This window comes from Corvus kubaryi, unplaced genomic scaffold (genome assembly GCF_017639235.1).
Source record: "Corvus kubaryi isolate FWS band 111438036 unplaced genomic scaffold, C.kubaryi_AGA036_p1.0 136, whole genome shotgun sequence".
NCBI lineage: Eukaryota > Metazoa > Chordata > Aves > Passeriformes > Corvidae > Corvus > Corvus kubaryi.
In genome coordinates this window covers 9,572,018-9,593,411 of record NW_024580670.1, presented here as the reverse complement: position 1 = coordinate 9,593,411, position 21,394 = coordinate 9,572,018, and the positions used below count along the sequence as shown (strand labels likewise).

Here is a 21,394-nt window from a genome sequence, read left to right as displayed (position 1 = left end):
TGAGAGAGGAGAGCGTGTGTGACAGGGGCAGGAGAGATTAGCATTGCCCTCCTGCAGCCAAATAATGAGGGGAGAGATGGGATGAGAGAGTCCCCAGACATTTGGGCTTTTCAAGAAAATCATTTTGGACTTCACAGCTGTGGGAAGCATTTGAAGAATACCTCTGACACCCTCTCTTCCCTTTAAATACCCCTTGGGGAGCCGAGGAAGGCAGCTTTAATCCTACAGTATTTACAGGGCTTTTATTTGCTCGGTTCTTGCAGGCGCTGATAATATTTATGATGCCATTGAGGATATGATTGGATACAGACCTGGTCCCTGGATGAAATGGAGCTGGATTGTGATCACACCAGTTCTTTGTGTGGTGAGTACTGACCTGTGCTCTTTCAAGTCTTACATCTGGCAGTGCTAAGGCACCTCTTACTGCTTCTCTTCAAGGGAAGGCTGTTGCATTCAGAGGCCAATTTGCAAAGAGAAACTGAAGGCTTGAACATACGTCTCAAAGACATCATGTTCTCAGATGTCAGCTGTTAACATGACAGCTTTCTACTCTCTACTGTGCCTGCACAAATTGCAGTTGGCTACATTTAAGTGGATTTTTCTTAGGATTGGCAAAATTCTACATTCATTAAGAGAAAATTCACTCTCCAAAGCACAGTTCCTACTTTAAGACATAGGACTGCTAGGCCATTGTAACAAAAAGACTTGAGCAGTCTGAGGCAGACCTCAGCTTGAAGTATTTCATTGGGTGGGAAGAACATCCTGGTAATCTTGCAGTATACAGCAAATAGTTGAGCCCTGAAGAAGGATTGGCCGTGTACTGCAGCTGTTCAGCACCATCTCTTAGCACTCTGTTGTCACACAGCAGATGCTATAAGCAGATGCAGATGCTCTTCCAATGATTTAAATGGAAGAACAATTCCCCCATTGGCTTAAAGTACATATGGTATCCATCAGCCCTGCCTTTCACTGCCTGTCTTCCTCAGGGCCAGTGGTAGCACCAGAGCCCTACTGCTTTTAGCGTTTTTTTGAGCCTCACTTTGTTTTCCTTTCTCATCCACAGGGATGCTTTATCTTTTCTTTGGCCAAGTATAAACCACTGACCTACAACAAGGTCTACACATACCCAGACTGGGCAATTGGCCTGGGCTGGGTTCTTGCCCTTTCCTCCATGATCTGCATCCCTATGGTGATGGTCATCCGCATCATTCAGTCAGATGGGTCGCTCATTGAGGTAAGAGCAGTTGTCTGTCTAGAGGAGAAAGGGAGCTTTAACTTTTTATACAAAGTAGTGCTTGGAAAACTGCCACCTTGCCCAGATAGGGCAAATAAGATTGTTAAAGATCAGCTGTCCTCTGGGCAAACAGTAGGAACAGAACAAACACAAAGCCTTCTGTTCCAGATAAATACCAAGTGATTTTACTCGTGTCCCACTTGTGCAGCTTCCAGCTTGGCAAATCATTACCTCCACGTGTGGACAAACATTCAAGGACTGAGGTGTTTCTGAGTTTCAAGTTTCCCTTCTCCAGCCCACAGGGACACAGAAGCACCATCCTGAAAATCGCTGAGAAAGAAAAAGAGAGAGAGACCTGGGTCAAACCTGGTTGTGTAAAAACTCATTGAATTTCAGGGAAATTCAGATACGCCTGTGGATTGTGTGGCTCTCAGGCATGAGCTTCACTGTGGGGGACTAAATAAAAGTCAAACCCTCTTGAGAGAGGGCTTCACTTTTTAGCTTTTAAAATTTGTGTTTCTTTTATTTCAAACTGAAACACTGGATCCAGATTGGCCTGGTATTTAGAAAACTTTGGGTCTGATTCAGACTTGACAGTGCACATTCCCTCGGGTTTGGATTTGCAGGAAATCTCTTGCCCTTAGCAGCTCATTGTGGGCTCCTCTAATTTGTTTTTCTTGCAGTGGAAGGTTTTTAGAGGCTGTGCAAGCAAGAAACTTAGCAATTCTCTTCTAAGTTTTCAGATTAGTTTTGTTTATGCCTAACGAGTCAGTCTTAAAGGCAGCTCAAGGTATTCTTGGAGAAGAAAGTGGGACACTTTGGGTTAGGCATAAAGAGAATTTAAAAAAATACCAAACCCAAACGTTTCCCAGAGCACAAACACTTGCATTTGTTTTTGTCCAAGTGTTAATGGTCTTTTTCAGCTGTGGCCAGGGCATAAGTGTTAATTTTCCTGCCTACATTGTCACCATTGTCACCATGAGAGACAAGTCTAAAAGTAGCCAAAACACAGCTCAAAGACCATGTTAGGGAAGGAAAGAGAGTAAACACTCTAGATGCCATTTAGTTCTTCCTTTGTGAGCTGAGATGTAGGACAGAAGTCGCCACTTGGCAGTGAAGGCTGGGCTGAGAGGCAGAGCTGTTTCTAAATGAGGAAGGAGGACGCGCATCATTTGCAGCACTGAAAGCCCAACGTGCAGGATGCTGGAAATTGCTGGGACTACCCTCCTGCCTGACTTCCCTGCCTCCAGTCAGGCTCTGCAGCTGAGCAGGAGTTGAAGGCCCCACAGATCCCCACATCCTCACAGAGCCGCGGGCGCGCGTCTCCCACAGCCGCCCGTCCCTGTCCTTGGAATGCCGCGTCCTGCACGTGGGGACACAGAGGCCTTCTGGGCATCTCAGCTCTGCTTTCCTTCTCTCTTTCAGAGGATAAAGGCGGTGGCTGCCCCCAAGGAAGTGAATCGGTGGTCCAAAGAAACGGAGAGTGGCACCCCCTTCTGCCCCAATGGAACTTCAAATGGCGGATTGATCAAGCCAACTCATATCATTGTGGAAACCATGATGTGAGCTCTCTCTGTGAGAGGATAAACCTGCTTTAACTGCCGTTTACTAACCATAGATTCTCATAGGACCAGGTTTACAGAGCTTTATATTTGCACTAGGATTTATTTTTATTTCTCACAGAGAAAGTTATTTTTTGTGTGTGTTTTTTTTTTTAATATTTTGTAAGGTAATCACAGCAGACGTCTCTCTGTAGAGGGAGAGCTTTCATATCAGACTAGACATATTACAAGAATTTACTATTATTGGGTTTTTTTAAATATATATATCTTTATCTCTAAATATTATACACCTTACCACTTGAATTTATTGTCTTGCCAGCAATACATTCAAGTCTCAGAAAGCAATTTTAGGTGCTGGTATGGTTGGGAGCAGGGTAACCTACAGAACACACAAAAGGAGCTCTGTTGAGAGATAGATTTTTTTTAAAAATGCTGTTTCAAGAGAATTTTCAAAGGTGTAGTATTTCTACCCTCTGGTTCAACTGTGGTAAACGACAGGAGTCAGGGTCACTTTAGGGAGTGGGTACAGTTTTGTTTAGTGCAGTCCCTGGATAGGGATATAGCCAAACAGCTGGAGCAGGGAGTTTGCAAGGGATGCAGAGAAGCTGGGTGTGAACAGTCTTGTGGCTGTCCCTCCCAAGGACAGCGCTGGGATTCTGTCACACTGATGGGAGAGAACTTGAGGAGGGCATTTGCAGGATTTGGCATGGTTCAGTCTTTTTTTGTTGTTGTTTTTAAAATTTTTGAGGGTTTTTTACCTAAGTGAAATGCCTGCTGTTTGTGTGTGAGCAGGGTGGTTGAGTACCTGCTCCTGAGTTTTCCAGCAAACCATGTTTTGGTGTGGTGGCACTGGTGTAAACTTGAATTCTGCAAACTGGGAGGGCAGCCTGTCCCCAGGGCAGCACAGGTGAGCACTGAGCAGCCAAGAGGGGAAAAGCAGCACCTGCCCTCTGGGTGTTTCAGGTGTTCACTTGCTCATTTGGACTTTGGTTTGGGGCAGGAAAATAAAGGAATCATTTCTGGACTCTGACCGTCCAGAGGTGAGCACAAACCAGGTCATCCCTGGCAGGAGGAACAAAACCACTCACCTGGTGTAACTGGTATTGATAACAGACACATTGTTAATAATAATAATAGTAATGATGATAATAATATCACACAGCAAACAGGTGCTTTTCATCCACGTATCTCAAAAATGCTTTTCCAAGTTCGGTAACCAGGATTTGCTTTATTTATTTATTTGGGGGAGGGAGGTCATTGCTGTTGGAGGAACAAACAAAAGGACTAAGTGAGTCCCTTGTCCCATGTTACTAAATAGCAGTCGTGGACCTAGAGCCCCCAGTCTCCTTGCTCATCATTGGGTTAAAACATGATTTTATTTTATATTACTTTATTTTATTTTATTTTATTTTTAGGAGGGCTGGAGGGTGGCGAACATATTTATGAATTTTATCTACTGAAGAAACAGGGCTCTTTGGAATTTAAATTAAAGCAAAGGGAACATGTAACACTGAAATACTTTGTATTGGTCAGAAGGAATTGGGTACCATTCCAGGTGAGGCTGGGAAGAGAAGAGAAACCACTACAAGGAGTATAGGAATGGGGGTTCCACTTTATGTAGTGCAGTTGAATGTTTCCATGGGGAATTGGATCCCTGAAAACTGTCCAAAATATGGACAAATGCCTTTTTCTTTTTCTTTTTCTTTTTCTTTTTCTTTTTTTTTTAAACTTGAGCAGGTTGTGCTGGGAACAAGTTCTCCAGCGAAACTCAGCCTTGTCTTGTGGGCATTGTATTAGAGGAAGAGAGTTTTTTTTCTTACCATACCACAGGTAGTCTATCCAAAGGTATTTAGAAGAAATGCTTGATAAGAACAAAGTTTGTATCTGCTTATTCTGCTGTCAGCTTAGTCTGTCAGGGCAGAGTTTGTCATTTATTTAAACAGGAACATAAACAGTTCTTAACATTCCTACACAGTAGCTTTATTTTCTTTTTTCTTTTCCCGTGGGCTAACTGGCCACAGCAGCACAAATATTTCTTAACTTGCTGGTTTCCCTGTAACAGAAACAGGGAGATTTAAAACTAAGAGATGGACCAAAATAATTACTAATTAAAGAAAAACATCGCTGCATCCATAACTTCCAAATCTTTCTAGTTTGAATTTGTAGATACTTTTACAACAGAGAGCTGAGTTGCAGCAACAAAACCAGTCACAGTAGAACTGTGTTTTCTTTTTTCTGGTTGCTGTATTACGAGAGTTCTAAAGGAAACTTTTGCATAGCTGGAGATAGCAAACATCTAAATGACACCTGCTGGGCAAGTGGCAGAAACCATCCAAGGTCACAGAAGGAATTCTGAGAGCCAGTGGGTGTCCTCAAATGTGCCCAAAATAAAGAAACATGCATACAGCAATTTTATTTTTTTAACAATCAAAGGCAAGAAAATGTAACCAAAGATAACTCTCTTGGTGAGCTTCAGCTTGGGCTCTCATTTTTGAGTTACAATCAGTGTCTGCAGAAAACAGGCACAGGTGAAGAGGGAGTAGAAGGTATGGGGGGGTCTAAATTAATGGGTTTTGTGAGTGCAGATGAAACACTGATGCTTGATTTCTTTCTTTTTTTGTATACATACACTGTCATACAACTGTGTTTGAGATTATATAGTTTGAACATGACTTTTGTGCTATAGAGCTGAGACAAGCTTTAGTTAAGGGAAAAAAATGGTTTGGCTACATCGAAGATGTCTCCAGCAAGTCAGCTGGGTGTTCAGGCCTCTCCCATATTGTGGAGAGTGTCTTTGTAGGAAGAACCAGAGGGATAATACTACACCTTTCAAAGTACAACTACCAGAGAATAGAACCCAGCCCCATTTCGATACAAACTGTGCCATTCAAATCAGTCGCTTCCATGATCCAAGTGAAAAGGTCTCGCACAAATGCAACAACCTCACTGAAGATTCTCTGTGTCAGCTTCCCTGGCCCTGCTGTGCTCTGCAGTAAGACTGCAAGGGAGGGCTGGGACTCACCAAGAGCCAACAAATCATTGTTTCTGGAAAACAGTTCCCCTCTCCCCTCCTCCCTCTCCTGCCAAAAAAAAAAAAAAAGTACTTAATTCTTCTTATTATATCTGGGGTTTGAGTTCCAGTGAGCACATTTGCATTTTTACAGTTTGGGGTTTTTACCTAACAATTTTATCAGATTTCTAAACTTTTCTTGGTGATAAATTTGCATTTCAACATGATCCTCTGCCAAATTTATTAAAAAATAATTTTTTAAGAAAGTTTGTGTTTTCTACCTATTTTGACTGCAAAGACAACTGATTTTTTTCCTCTATTTACTTGTTTAAACTCTTATGACCTACTTTACCTGTTTTGTGTAAATGCGGAACTCTATGTTAAAGCATCATGACTAGTTATAGATGAACTGGTTTGGATCTAGGGAAAACAGTGCAGTTTTGGCATGAGATCTTTAGAACTAGATCCTGGAGATTTAAGCCAGCATAAACCAAGACAAAATGCACACGTTTTCATGTTTCATGTACTTTTGTATTCATGGGGTCTTCTGGGCTTGAAAACAGCAGAGTTTCAGCAGTATTTATTTCCAGTTGAACTGAAATCAAGACGTAGTAGAAATGTAAAGGGGAACATATTCCCCATGAGATTTTTCTGACCTGTTTCTTATTTTTCTTAATTTTCCAAACCTTTTCAGTTCACCTGTTACTAGTGATGATCTCTCTGAATGATCATCTATTGTAAGGGACTTTACCAGTAGTCTGTATCTCAGTGTTTAAGCAGTATGATTTCATAAATAGAACTGGTTTTTTATTGTTGTTGTTATTATTCTATTTTTCCTTCTCATTCATAGCTCATAGCTTTCCTTTTCATCTGGTCCAAACAGATCCACACACTTAGAAAAGTCCTTTTTAAAGTTTGAGATAGTAGGTCCACAATGGATTTGTTCTTGTGATGTAAATGAAAATACAAAAGCCTGGCAGCTGTATTTGCCATCTAGAAGTGCTGGTGGCCACCCCGCAGCAGCAGTGCAGCTCCTGGAATTAGGGGTGGAGGGGAGTTAGGAATGATCTGCTGGAACAGCTCAGCAAAACTGGTTTTCACTGCTGTTCTTGGGGAGAGGAGGAAATGAGGAAAAGTAGGGGGGGGAAAAAAGTGCAGCCTTACAGTTGCTGTAACACTGAAAAAACCCCAACAACATCAGCAGAGCTTTTATTGTCAGGACAGCACCTCCTGCAGCTCTTTCCAGTCCTGTTTCCAGCCCAATCCTCCTTTCCCAACTGCAGATGCTTCTGGTTCCTCTTCTTTGTCTCAGCATTAGATAACTCAAGTAGATCTGAAGACACATGGACATCTCCATTCAATAGATCTTTTCCAAGTCTCCTCCTGGTCTGTTTTTATTTGCTAAGGAGATTTTCAGTTTTGTTGAGGTTGTGCTTGTCACACTTGGGTTCAAAGCTCCCACTTGTTGCATCAATGGCAAACTTCCAGCTGTGGGAGAAGGATTTGAACATTTTTGAATAACTGATTATTAGCTTCTATGTCTTGTGGTCCCTGCAGGATCACTCATGGAGGCATAATGTATATAAAATGTTAAATAAGCTGTGCATTGAATGCAGTGGACAAGTTAGTTAAGCAGCTCAAGTACACTTGGAAGAAAGATGACCCTGACATTATTTCCAAGGAGATTCAATGGAAGTTGCTCACTTTCAGTAAAAAGAATAAAAATAAATCTGTGTTTAAGTAGAGTAGTAGATGAAATCTTCCACCCTCATATGCACGCACACAGTGGGGACATTGCTTCTATTCCTAGGCTGCAAATCATGTGTGTAAATCTTGCCAAGCTGTTCAGGATGAGGATTGAGGAGATTTAGGCACCACTTGCCTGCAAAGAGCCAACCTGCCAGGGTGTCCAAATGGTCTTTCCTAAATGGGAGTGGTGGAAGAGGGACAGTAATAACAAAATCCTGGACCATGGCCCCTCCGAGGGAGCCTTAAGGTTGGATTTGTAAACTCTCCTGGCTACTTGCAGGCACCACATGGCTCCTGGCATGGGAGGTTGGGTGTGGTGTGGGTTCAGGCAGCTGCCCTGGACTTGTTTTCTCCAAAATCAGCATCCAAAGCCTTGTGGTTAGGATTGACGTGTAGTTGTGTATTTGTATATTTGCATGAGCAAAGGTCAGGAACTGTCAAACCCTGGTAGCTTGTTTTATTTCTTATAATCAAAGATAAGCTTAAGAAACAAAGTATTTAGTTGATTTGATGACACTTGACATTTAAGAAACCCTTGAACTAGTGCAAAAGAGGTGCTCTGAGCTCCATACTTTGGTCACAAAAATTTTCTTATGGTATTAGTGGTCAATTTGAGTCAATGGGAGAGATTGCTCAAGAGAGACTTGAATATAACCAGCACCAGCACCCACTGGAAAACTGCCCAATCCAGCCCCACACCCTCCACCAGATTGTGGCTCTTTTCTGCCAGCCCAAAAAAAATGTGTACATGGATAATGCTTCTCTGAAAAAAAAAAAAAAAAAAAAACTCAATTTGTTTGTTTCTTTTAAAAAATAAAAATAAAAAGTCCCATTCTTTGTGTGGTTTTTTCCCAGTTGTCACTGGGAATTGGTGATTTCAATTTACCCATGTCCTAAAACAAGAGCAGAAATAGCTTGAGATACCATTTCACCAAAAATAGGGACAAGCTCAAAATTTTGCAGGTTGAAAATTTTAAGAAAACAAATCACCCACCCATCCCCATCAAAGGTGGAAAACTTTGGTGACAGGGTTTGTGACTGGAAAAGAGCCTGACCCTGCTTGTAATGCTGGGCAATTGAAAGGCAGAGCAGACACAGCCTTTTTGTATTGCTGCTGTGTCCTCATTTGAAATAATCAGTAAAAGCGTCAGAATTTAATTACCACGAGCATTAGGAGTAAAGTAAATTGAAGAGAATTTTAAAGGAGCAAGTTTTGGAGGCTTGCTCCCAATGGCTCTGCAGTGCACAGTGGGATGGTGCTGCTCACTTTCCCTTTTGCAATGCCGGGAAAACATGGCCTGACTTGAGAAATCAGAAGAAATAACGGGAAAAATAAAGCTATTAAAAAAAAAAAAGAAACTTGATGCTGAGGAGCTGTGCACATGTGTGCATTTGTGGGGGAAGGCTTCAGCCCTGTAGCACAGTGAGCACGATACACAGTGTTCCCAAATGTACCTGCTTCTGCAGCTGGTAGAAAGAGTCGATTTTTTTTTCAATATATAAAGAAAAAAAAAAGAAAAAAAAAGAAAAAAAAGAAACCAAAAAAAAAAAAAAAAAAAAAAAAAAAAAAAAAAAAAAAACCAAACCAAACAGTGGCAAAATTCTGTTGAGAGGCTGATAAAAAAACAAAACCTGAGGGGGCAAGGTGAGTTAGCTCATGACCTGCTCCTGTCCTGGAAGCCAGCGCTGGTCTCTCAGCATTGCAGCATCCCAGTACTGTTCTGAAGTGCTCGTTGTTCAATAGGATGTTGTTTTTTCTCCAGTGTAATGTTGTGATTGTTACCTGATAATATTGCCAGGGACTTCACATTGTAAGAGGTGGTCCATCTTGTTTGATGTATTTGGCTAAGAAAACAGTGGTGTTTTTTAAATTATTTAAATTCCTAGCAACTGTGACTACAGTAATGTGATAATGAGTAGCACATGCAGCGAGGAGGCGAGGGCGATGATGGCCTCCTTAAAAATGTCATCTGAGCTTTTTTAAAGAAAAAAACCTTAAAAATATTTTTAAAACATTTTAAAACATTTTTTGTGTGTTCCAAAACGGAATATTTGTATTTGAAAAAAATCCTGGAGTGTAATTTAATCCTAAAACTCCCTTGCCTTTGTGTATATGGTAAATGTTTGTATTTTGCAGTTTCTGTTTTGCTTTTTAGATAAATAAAATGTATATGGATATTTTTAAGTCATCTTTGCTTTTTTAGATGAGTTTGTAATCACCTTATAACTGAAAATAAAACTTTCCTTTATAAACCAGCTATGCCCTTGGATGGTTTTTTTGGTCTTTGAGTGGCTCAGTTTTTCCTTTAAACCTATTACGTATTTTGGGGTTGTTGGTGTGGGGGGTTTTTGTCCTTATAAAATACTATATATATAAAATATGTGTAATCACTATCTAACTTCACATTTTCCATGGTTTTACCCTGGTTGACAGCACAGCCCCACACAGCCACTCACTCACCCCCTCATCCAGTGGGATGGGGAGAGAGTGAGAAAGGTAAAAGTGCAAAAATTCATGGGTTGGGATACAGACAAATTAATAGGTAAAAAAAATGGGGTGAGGGGAAAAAAACCCACAACAAAATACATCAAAGAGGTAAAGAACAAAACAAAAAACCCCAAGTGATACAAAAGAAAGCCATTTCTCACCAGCAAGTGCCCAGCCCATGCATGGCACCACTACTGTGAGAGTTCAAATACACCAGAAAAGCCCAACAGGAAGAAAAAGAAAGGAAAAAACCCACCCCAACATTTCTTTTCCTGTTGCATGAAACTGGTTATTTCAAGCTCGTTGATGGCCTCTTCAGTCAAACAGAACACCAGAGTGTCCATTCCTGAAGTCCTGATTTGAGGTAGGGAAAGAAAAAACCAACATGTAGGTGGCTACTCCTTGTGAAAACAAAACATTTGAGTATCACAGCTGAGCCTCCAGCACCCCATGCCCAGGATCAGTCCCACAGCTGTCTTTAGCTGGGGTTTTTTGGCTTGGTTGATTGTTTTGCTGGGTGTGATTGAGGACTTTGTCAGGAATTTCTCCTCTCATCAGCACAGCCTGCAATGTCTGGTCTAAGCAGCCTTGTAAGAGCACAGGCAACAACTGCAGTGTGTCTCAGGTTAAAATAAAATAAATAAACAGGAAATTTAAAAAGCCACAAAGTGCCACGAGCTGCTGCTGGAAGGTTTTGACCACCTGCCCTGGTGGCCATCACCTGCCCAGGGCTGCAGCTGCTCCCATCAGCCAAGGCCCATGGGACGAGAAGTGACATCAGCAGGGGCATGTGCTGCCCACTGAGGCACATCCCAGGGAGCAGTTCCATTCTAACCTTTTACCTGGGACACACACAGAACCCCTGGACACACACTGAGCCTCAGGGCTCGCATTTCGTGGGTGCTCACTCAGCCTCCTGCAGTCCCAGTGCCTCGGCTGGCTCCACATGGTTTTGGCAAGGCCCTGGTGCAGGGCCCTGTTCTGAAGTCTTCACCCCAGGAGGGCAGCCAGAGATGGCAGATAAGGCTTGTTTGCATGGCAATGATTCCCCAGTCTAACCAGGGACATTCCTATACCCCGCTCAGGCTCTGAAAAGTCCTGCATTACTCACTTGGTCACAAAGGGGTGCAAAATCCAGCTCACCCTCTCTGTGCTGGTGAGCAGAGATTCCCTATGGCCTTATCCAGGAAGCATTCCAGCCTGTGCTGCCCTCAATGGGAGCCTAGGAGAGAAATCCTCGACGCCTGGAGACAAGGAGCTGTGTTCTGGGTTCGTGGCAGTCATCTCTTGGGATGTCCAGTTTCAGAGGCGGGGTAATTTGGCTACCACGGTACCCCAAGGCACCCCACAGGAGATGCAGGGTTCTGAGCACCAGATGGGACATCTCCTGCCAGCACATCATTCTCCAGCAGTTTTCTAACCCATCCCCAGGGATTAACCACAGCTTTGCAAATGCTGCCCCGTCACGGCTGCCACGTGCTTTGCTGCGTCAGTGTTTTGTCATGGAGCAGCCCAGCTTCAAGCCAACATTCCAGTGTGGAAAAGCTGCGGGCAATGCTGGAACCACATGCATGAGCATCTCCAGCTCCCCGTGTTAACAGCTACAGCAAAATTGCCTCCATAGGCACAGGGAGGGGAGCGACCCAAGTCCCACCACTTATGGTGGGCAGCAAAGCACAGCCCCAGACCTACACCAGTAGCCCTACAAACAGTGGCCTCCCAGCCAAACCCTCTGCGTGGCCTCCCCCTTGTCCTCCAAGGTGTCTCACAAACAGGGTCCCCTGTTAAAATGCTGCTGGAAGCAAAGCATTGCCTCACTACCATCCTCCAGCAGAAAGCAACACAAACCAAAACAAACGCATTTCATTTGCTTTTATTTAATTTTAAAAAAAAGTCAAAGTCATTCCAATCCCATTTAAATACAGAGATTTACAAATAGGTCCAAAACAGGACTAAAATATTCTTTGAAATGCTGTACTTTTAAATATTGTGCTTTCATAGATACATAAGAAAATTAGCATATAAAAATACTTTACAAGGAATACACTCTAATATATGGATAAAAATACACATTTCAGTAATGCATTTCATCTTCATCTCATTCAAAATGCATAGGAAGGGATACGAGGACCAAGTTTTTCTTCTTCCTTTTTTTTTTTTTTTAAAGCCTTTAATAAAAGTCTTCATTAAAAACCTATGAGAAGCCCCAGTGAGCTTCCACTGCTCAGAATATTGCATATAAAAACACTTTCGGCTGCACTGTCAATGCTCCACGGTATCAATTATGGCACATTATCTAGGTGTGGCAGCAATGGTATGGGATATTGCATACTCAAAGAGAAAATGCCTACAACGACAGATGGATGGGGCCGTGCCTGGAGGAAACACCCGCATACGTTTTGCTGTCACTGGGGGATGTCGGGGACAGACAGTGTGGGGACGAGTCCTGGCTCAGCAAAGCGAACACACACGTGCTGTACACCCACCCAACAACCTCCACGCTCCACTGGCGTGCAGGTAGGGAGGGAGGAACTGGAAGGGCAAGCAGGGAAAGAGGGCAGTGGGCTCCGGAGCTGCCGTATCCAACTGAGTGAGCTCTTCCACTCCACTGCCCAGGCCTTCCCAGGGAAAGCGACGCCGGCCTCATGCTGCCACCAGGACATGAACATCATCATAAAGTGCTAGTATGGGAAAGAGGGCAGGCAATGCAAACATCACAGCCCCTCTGCCACACAGGGCCAGGGGCTCTCGGGCGGGAGGGGAGCGGCCGCGGGGCTACAAGACGCCAGCAACAGGCAAAGGGGCACACACCACCCAGCCCACAGGAACACAGGACACAACCACCACCCAACCAAGGGTTTGTCATGCCTCTGCCTCAGGGGAGACAGCAAGGTTTCATTGACCCAAAACATCAGGGGCAGCCCTGGGAATTTTGCTATTCTGCTATCTATTTCCAGGCACAGGCCAGGTTTGCAAGCAAGAGATCTCCATTAAGCTCAGACAAACAAGGGGGATTCAGGCAGGTACTCAGGGCCTTTAGCCCTGGGTATGGCCTCTACTCTGTAGTCACTACTGAGCACAAGTAACAACACTGCTCATGGGAGTCAGCCACACGAGGTGCCTCATCCCATCACAGGGCGAGCCAGATCTGGCAGGGAGTGTGGACAGAGCTGGCAGGAGACAGCTGCAAATACCAATTTTTGCACAAGAATTGCATTTAGCCACTCACAAGCACATTTTGAAGTGTCTTCTAACAGCTCTCTCCACAGCCCTGTACCGGGAGTGCAAGGGGCTGCAGGAATTGATTTGCCAGGAGTGTTGAAAGGATGGAGCTGGGCACAACATAAAAGGAAAGGCATTTCAGTCCTGCTGTATGTGATTAACCAAGCAAACAAGGAACATAATAGCACCATGTGTGTTTGTAGGATGGCCAAGGCCTTTCAGGGTGAGGAGGATGTCTGAAGCAGGATGCTGCACACTCGATGGCAGGAGCACAGGGGGATGCCCTGACATGGGGGATGGCTGTGGATGCTCCTTCCTCCCGTTGGCAGTTTGTCCCACTGCCATCACTGCCACAGCCCCAGATGCACACCCAGCTCTGACCTTTCCAGCAATATATGGAGGTCTACAGGCTCACTGAAGAACCACCTCCCCACTTGCAGGTTATGGTACATACAGCATTTACACATACCAGTGCAAAAAACCAAGAGAAACACCCCAAATACCACAAGAGCTCAGCAGAGGCCTCGTCTGCTCTGCTCCCGCTGCTCAGAGCGTCTGGACACTTGCCTTGCCCTCGGCGCCGCGGGGGACCTGCGCCAGGAGCTCTCTGTTCCCCTCCGAGGGAGCATTGGCAGCCAGTGCCAAGGGGTTCCGGCTAATCACCAGGTCCAGCTTATCTCCAGCCTCTGAAATCAAGGGAACGGCCAGACAGCAGTCAAAGTCTCTCGTTCGGATGCGGTTTACCTGCCGGGATGGATTTGGGACGTGCCATGGGGAGGAACAACAGAAAGATCATGTTTGTTAGTCAGCAAATGCAAGATTAGTGCTAAACCCCAGCTGGACAAAACATACAACTCTTGGGGGTCCCTGGTTCCAGGTTCATAATGGAGCAGAGCAGAAGCACCCCTTCAGAATGAGCATCTGCACTTAGATGAGGAGTGATGGATTAACTAATTGAGGAAGGGGAAAAGAAAGTCTGGGCCAGGCATGAGCCCTGACCCCAGTGTCTGGGGCAGAATTACAAGTATTAAACACTGCAGGGCCCAAAACCAGTTCTCCTGTTCAAGCCTGTAGAAAAAATGTTGCCATTTCCATTTTCTTTTTTGTCATCATGGCTTTTACTGGCCTTAAATTTGTGGTGCCAAGTATTCAGCACCTAGAAAAAAAATAAAGCCCTAAAGCTTCTGGCAACCATTTTCCAGCTCAGCCAGAAGTAAACCCAGACTATACTGAACAGTTTCTGCTTCCATTCTCCCCATTTATATCCTTCATTTCACAGGAATCTGGATGCATTTCATGTGGGCTCAGGAGGCAGCTGCAAATTCTCTCTGTAGGATTCAGCAGTGAAAGCAGTTACTGCTGGCTCTTGCAGACCTTCAAGCACATTTCTAGGCTGGGTCATCTGGAGAAACCACCCCAGCTCTCTTGCCTACAGCTACCAGAACACTTGGGCTTGATGCCATGACAGCTCTGGGACAGAGCAGGCTGGCAAATGGCACGGGGATGGGAAGCAGGGAAAGGAGAAAGGAATTTCCCATACACCTTTGGAGTGAACATAACCCCTGGGGCCAGGTGTTGCTTCCTTCTTCGGGTAAGGGCTGGATATTTGGCTCCATACAACCCTTCCATCCCAAGCCCCTTCCCAGAATTAATGCGTGCCCACAGTGCTGGGTCTGTGAAACCAGCAGTGTCCCCCCACCCTAGCTGGTGTCCGCACAGAGACCCCAGTACTGCTTCTTACAGCAGAGGGACAATTTCTAGCCCGCGCATGGACAAGGAGAGATAAACCACGAGCTTGCTCTCCCCCTGCTCTGTGCCAGCCAGGCAGCTCCAGTGCAGAAGTGCCATTAGTGCAATGCCATGCTCCAGTTAATCCATGCAGCCGAGAGGCAGAGGGTCTGTGACAGCAGGGATGAGGTGTTTCGCTGGCCTTCAGGCATGTCACTGTGCCCACAATCAGCAGCACCACGCAGCATCCTCAGCAATGCATCTCTGCGCTTCTTGAGGGGAGTCACTGGTAGCACGTCTGCGATCCCTCACTCCCAACTCCACACATCAACACGATGGCAGTCGCCTCATGTGCCCGTAGGTGTGAGCTGTGCAGCACAGCATGTGGAAAAAGGGTGTCCAAAGTCTCCACGCCGCTCTGTTTAGGATTTTGGGCACACTTCCCAGAGCACTTGGCACTTGCAAAAAGCGACACATCCAACATTGAACAGAAAGGCAGCCCAGAGCCTAATTAGCTTCTTGCTCATTCTTGCACCATCTTTTATTTGAAGCTGAGAAGGAATAATTGTATAGCAGCCAACTGGCTAGAGACCATAACAAGCTTAAACAAGGTTCCCCACAGTGCTGCCAGTCCTCCAGTTACCTGATGTACATAAAGTATTGGCTCTAATCCAACTGCTAAGAACCCCCGCCTAGAAATCAGTAAAACTAAACATCTGAGTGTTTCCAAATATGGTCACAATATCTGCATTTCCAAATGGTGGTAATTTTTCCATAGAGGTTGCATTTCCTTCAGTTGCTGTTTGAGCTGCCTCAAAGCTAAAATAGTTGGTTTTCATCCATACAGAGCTCCTCTCCAAATTCCAAAATTCACCAGGCTTTTTCTGTCCCTCTGGTAGTCCAATATGCCCAGGGCACATCTATTACAGACTGTGCTTTTGGCCAGAGTTTTTATTCTGTTTCTGCATCAGTCATTTCCGATGAAGCATTTTTCAAAGAAAATTATCCATAAAAAATACCTTGCTTGAAGGATGTGTTTCCTAGAAAACTCTTCTAGTTGTCAAAGGCATGCACAGAACTTCATGAACATCACTTAATTCCACAAGGGGCTTCACAGCAACACATATTGGTCAATACACTCTGGTTCATCCAAAAACCAGGAATAGGACTGAGGGTGAGGAAAGGAAGCAGCACAGCTTTTTGCTTGTTTGGAGCTGTCCAAGCTCAAAAAGGCCAGTGCCAGAACAGGCTGTGCCCTGGACTAGTGTAACCTAGGAGTACCACATGGGGTACCACCTGAAGGTACTACCTAGTGATTTCCTGTTATAAAACACAGGTCCCATTGAGTTGGTGGCTAAAAGCTCACCTAGTTGGCTAACTATTACCTTTCATTAAAGTTAGTGCTGCCATGGATGGGTCTCACTTCTCTCTTCCTCTCAGCCACTCATTCACTCCGTCCCAGCCTCCAGAACTGCATTTTGCATTTATTACCTGAAGCACTCTGTCATATGGCTTGAGGCCACACTGATCTGCTGGCCCATCCGGACGGACCATATTTACATAGACACCTTTTTCTAACAGGCCATCCGACAAACTGAATCCAAAGTCTTCGCTCTCCGGGTCTTTGTGGAGTGTCATCTGGAGAGGCAGAAAGAGAAGAAGCAGGTTTCAATGCAGCAGAGCAAGGAGGTGATGTACAGGGCTGCCAGGATGGGAGCAGCATGAGCAATGTGTGCAGACCTACAGCAATTCTGCTCTGGGTCTCCTGGGTGGGTTTTTCTTAGCCTGAGCAGATAACAGAGACTAAGCCTTATTTCCCTGACACCATCACCACAGGGAGAATTGCTTTGGTGACTGGCATAAAACCAACCCCATGACAGTCCCTCGCCCTTGGATGTGGAAGAAAATGTGAGCAGTGTAATACAGACAGCACTCATGTTTCACTAAAAGAGCGACAAACAAGTGTTTTTAATGGAGCATCGCCTTCCCTGGCCCAGGTTATGCTGTGTATCCTCCGTGTGTGCCAGACCAGCACATGAAAGATCAACATGTTCACAGGGAATTTTTAATGTAGTGAGTCAAATGTGAAGGCAGCTCATTTTTAATACATCACTCAGCAGGAACATCTAAAATTCTCCGTATTATTTACAAGTCCTTTTCAGAAAATTCATATCGGTAAGTGCTGACATTCTGAGCACAAGAAATGGGCAACCTCATCATCCTTCCCTTGGGCATGTCACTCTTTGGCCCTGTCTAAAGGAGGAGAGCACTGTTAGAAGTGTCTTGCCCTGGGGTAACACTGGGAACCAGGGACAGCAGATTCCCCAACACTACCGAAATCTCCCCTTGCCTGCCATGAACTGGGAGTGAATCTCTCCCATGGCTCACAATCCATGACTGTGCTCCTGGCTGGGTGAGCCTCATGGATCTGTGGTCCTGGGGAAGGACAATGCTCAGGATGATGCATCAGGATGGAGCATCCCAGCTGGCCTCAACCTCATTTCCGAATACAGCCAACACCAGATGCTCCAGCAGAATGAAGTCACTCTATAACATGCCTAATTACACAGCTCTCCTCCTTCAGGTACCAAGGAGTTTTATTTAAAGACACATTTGCCATGCCCTGAAGGGCAAAAGCAGATCAAACATGAAAAAGTTGTTTTTTCCAGCTACCATAACTACAGGTTTCGTTCTGAAGTCACACTAGGAAAGAAAAAGGCAATCAAAGTTTTGAAACCTCTCCAGCTCCCTTCCCTGCTTGCATTCTACATCAGCAGCTTCTGCAGTTAATTACTTTTTCTAATTACCATTGCCTTGCACAATGGTTAAACTGGCTATGTTCAGCTGGATGCTGAAATCAAACCAGTATCCCATCACTGGAGTGGAAGCGGAGGGAAAATAAGTCATTTTTTATTTGAAAAGTGGCCTACTACATGGAGTGTACCACAGGAAAAGAGCTGATGGGTCTTCAGGGGGCCATACTTTGAGCTCTCTCACTTTTATCTGTAGCACCAATTAACAAACTCCAAAACACAAGGACCTGGAAACCTTATATATAAAGAGAAATAGCAAAGCCCAGGTTTGAACCCTGCTGAATCATGGCAGCTAAATCTCATTACTCTTCTGATGGGGCTCCTTCATCTTAATCTGATCTTCTGGAAACCTTTGCTGCAGACCTTGGTGAGGGCCAGCTTTAACAAGGACCAGTTTCTGGGTGTCCCTCTGAGCAAAGCAGATTTTTTACAAGGTTGCAAAGCTTCTACAGCTTTAACCATTGAGGTATTACAGTGCCACAGTTACACCCACCCTTGGCAACACAAACCTTGTGAAACTCAAGGGGGGTCGGGGACATGATTTCCTGCATCTCCTTCTCGATCTTCTTCATGTCCAGGTTCCTCTCGTTCTTCTTGGCAGGGGAGCTGCTGCCCTCAGTCTGTCCGTCGCTGCAGCTGGAGTTGGCTTTCCTCAGTGGGCTCATTCCCGAGGGGTTGACAGAGTCCAGGAGCAGCTTGCTGCCCTCCAGGCCCAGGTTGTGCACACTCCCTGTCATGATGGACGCCTGCAGGGCGAGGGCACAACGTCACTCTGCTGAGTCAGCAGTAGGAAGAGACGGACCACGCGGCCACCAAAGCGTCACAGCCAGCACGGCGGCACCACTGCTCTCATTAATCAGAAAATAAGTACCAAGAAGCTCTTCCTGTTGCCTGTAAGAGCCATTCCCAGACCTTGGGAGCCTGCTTCCAGCTCTATGGCTGAGCCACTTTGTGCCCTCCACCCCCACCCCAACAGGGAGCTTAGTCTCAGAAGGAAGCATTTGTGAAGCATTGCCTTATTTTTCCATGACCCCTTCTACACAAACAGGGCCAGGCAGGCCTCATCTTGTGCATGAGCCATCTTGATAGTCAAGAAGGATGAATATAATATTCTCAGGGAGCTCCCAGAGGAACCATTGTCTGCCTGGTTCTCCAGCCTACCTCTGCAGGCTGCAGCTCCCCTCCAGCATCACGTAGTGCTGGCAATGGCCCAGGGGAGTCAATGCCTGGGACTCCTCTGAGGCCAATTCTGCACAAAAATTAGGATTTTATCTGTCACTAAATAGGAGCTGTCACTGAGCAAAACTGAGTTAAAAATATGAAATTAAGTAGTATTTAAGCCTGGTCATCCTTGATAGCATCCATTAAAAGATGCCCTTAAGTAGATTCGACTCCATTTGGCAATGCTTTTCACTAATGAGATTACATTGATCAAAGCTAACGACGGAGTCAAGAATCCAGTCTGTGGAACCTCAGCCAGCTCCAGGTCATAGAGTCCATTTAAACAGCATAACGAAACCTGTAATTTCAAAGTTCAGGCTCAAAGGGTCTGCAGTCCCAATAAATGTCGAAAGGTAGACGAAATTAAAGGAAAGGTAGGGAGCAGACAGAAAAATTCTTCAACACTAAATGTGGTAAGTCAAAGAGTAATTGCTCCTGTGCCCAGGGGAAATATCATCCAACTAATTCTCTAATCAAGACCCTCCAGCTCTTTGCTCCAAGATGGAACAAAGGCAAGCATAGTGAATTATGGTGGCAGTAGGAAAATGCCAGCAGTACCCGTGTTATCTCAAAAAGGGTTGGATGAAATACAGAAAACCTTTCAGTTTTGCACTTTTCAGGTCTTCACACATGACTTGATCAGCTCAAGTTTGGGCAAAACTCAAATACCTACATGCTGGAAGGACACTGACTTACCACATACTTGACAGGCAGACTAACAAACAACAGCACAGCCAACCAGGGTACATTTGGTCACTGCCCTCGGGCAGCCTCAGGATATTGAGCTGTGCTGTGCTGTCCCAGCACTGCAGAATCAGGGAAAACAGAAAGGTCTGTGCACACCATGCCACTGCCCTCCCTCACAGGCTGCAAATACCACAACCAACCAGTACCCAACAGCATTTGACTCCTTTTCCATCTTCATGGCATTTAAATCCTACTTGCAGCATCATAAGCAATTTCCTAAAGTTTTTCCATAAGCTTTAGGTTTAGTGCAAGCAGCAAAAAGGGCAGTTCCAGTCTTCTCTGGTCTGTGGCTGCCCTGCATTACTTTTCCCATGTCTTGGCTGCCCTCAAAGCAAAGCAGAGACACACACTTTACTGGGAAAAGCCTGTTTCTTCCCATACTCATAGTCTGGAAGGGGATTCCTACTGTGTGTGAACCTGTTTTCAGGCTATCATGGGTCACCTTGCATGGCTCTTCTTTTTCAAAAGCAAAGCGCGAAGGGCCAATTTTTTTTAAAAATACAAACAAATCAGATCTCTAACTGTCATAAAATCACAGGAGGCTGAGAGCTGGGGCTAAGAATGTTGAAATATAGCAAAGGCCCCAGTGAGCACTGCAGATCACACAGCACACTTCAAAAAGGCTGAGCACATGGAGAGGGAGGAATGGATTAGTAGTATTTAGGATTTGATAAAAGGGGAGTTGAACCCAACAGATTCTTGCTAAAAAACAGAGCACTTCCCTTCTGACCCCAAAACTTTCAAAATATTCTAGGAAAGTGCTTAATACACAGAAATCCTGGAGGTGCTCAGCTTTCAATAAGACTCCTTTACATGTTTATAAACATTTCTGTAACTGTCAAAGTTCCAAACAGCATAAACCAGCAATTGCACCACAGATCCCTGGAAAAGGAAAGAAAGTCCAACAAATCCCTTCTTTTGCATTTAGATGCCAGCAGAAAAGCAATATTTATGCATCATTTCAGAGAGGTACTGTCTCTTAAGCAGCCAACAACAGTTCAGAAAGGTTGAGAGCAGCTGCCTAAACTCATTTCTAAATACATTCAGATCCAGGAAATAAGTGATCAAGGGAAAAAGTTATAGTTTGGGAGGGCTGGGGATTTGGGATTTTGAGTGTGTTCTGATGTTTTTTTAAGTCATTTTCTGAAGCAGTTAAGATAATAAAAACAGCATTCCATGCTTCAGCACAATAAATTTAATTGATATTTCCTCCTCCACTTACAGTTGCTAAGGATCAAGGAGGAAAGAACAATTAGCAAGTCCCTTGTCACAATACAAACCAAAACATGACTTTCCTTTTTGACCTTCAATTAGTCAGAAGTTGCCTTTTTTTCTCTGAAGCCTCAGCAATATGCAACTGTACATAAAACCTGTCCCACTGGGAGTGGTGGAGGGCATGATCCAGTGAGTTCTCTCCAGTCCTCTGCACCTGGAAGGCACAGGGAGAGATGGTCTCACGGGGTCCTCCTCCTTCATTCAGGCTGTAGGAGCTGAACTAGGGAAGGGAGCAGCACAGGCCCCATCCTGCCAGGCAGGTTTCTTCCTGCTGCTCACAGTCTCAAGGGGGGCCTTTATTTGCATCCCATGACTTAGAAATCCAGGCTCCTCATCCTATAACCG

General features: G+C 44.8%; 2 protein-coding genes across 10 annotated transcripts in view; one reads left to right on the top strand and one right to left on the bottom strand.

The window, feature by feature from the left end:
* The window catches only part of SLC6A6 (solute carrier family 6 member 6), a 57,915-nt gene extending 48,104 nt beyond the window's left edge, over nucleotides 1–9,811 (top strand). For all 5 annotated transcript variants that reach the window (XM_042016544.1, XM_042016556.1, XM_042016534.1 and 2 more), the window contains 3 exons: nucleotides 264–364; nucleotides 1,064–1,234; nucleotides 2,660–9,811. In XM_042016544.1, coding sequence (XP_041872478.1) covers nucleotides 264–364; nucleotides 1,064–1,234; nucleotides 2,660–2,800 — 413 coding nt within the window. In that variant the 3' untranslated portion in view covers nucleotides 2,801–9,811. The remainder of the gene's footprint in view (nucleotides 1–263; nucleotides 365–1,063; nucleotides 1,235–2,659) is intronic.
* A 2,089-nt stretch (nucleotides 9,812–11,900) lies between these two features.
* The window catches only part of GRIP2 (glutamate receptor interacting protein 2), a 265,964-nt gene continuing 256,470 nt past the window's right edge, over nucleotides 11,901–21,394 (bottom strand). For 4 of the 5 annotated variants that reach the window (XM_042016462.1, XM_042016441.1, XM_042016452.1 and 1 more), the window contains exons 22-24: nucleotides 18,316–18,552; nucleotides 16,485–16,631; nucleotides 11,901–14,009 (exon numbers count right to left, since the gene is read on the bottom strand). In XM_042016462.1, the coding sequence (XP_041872396.1) occupies nucleotides 13,812–14,009; nucleotides 16,485–16,631; nucleotides 18,316–18,552 (582 nt within the window). In that variant the 3' untranslated portion in view covers nucleotides 11,901–13,811. Of the gene's footprint in view, nucleotides 14,010–16,378; nucleotides 16,632–18,315; nucleotides 18,553–21,394 lie in introns of all 5 variants that reach the window. The other variant, XM_042016481.1, reaches the window with a different exon arrangement.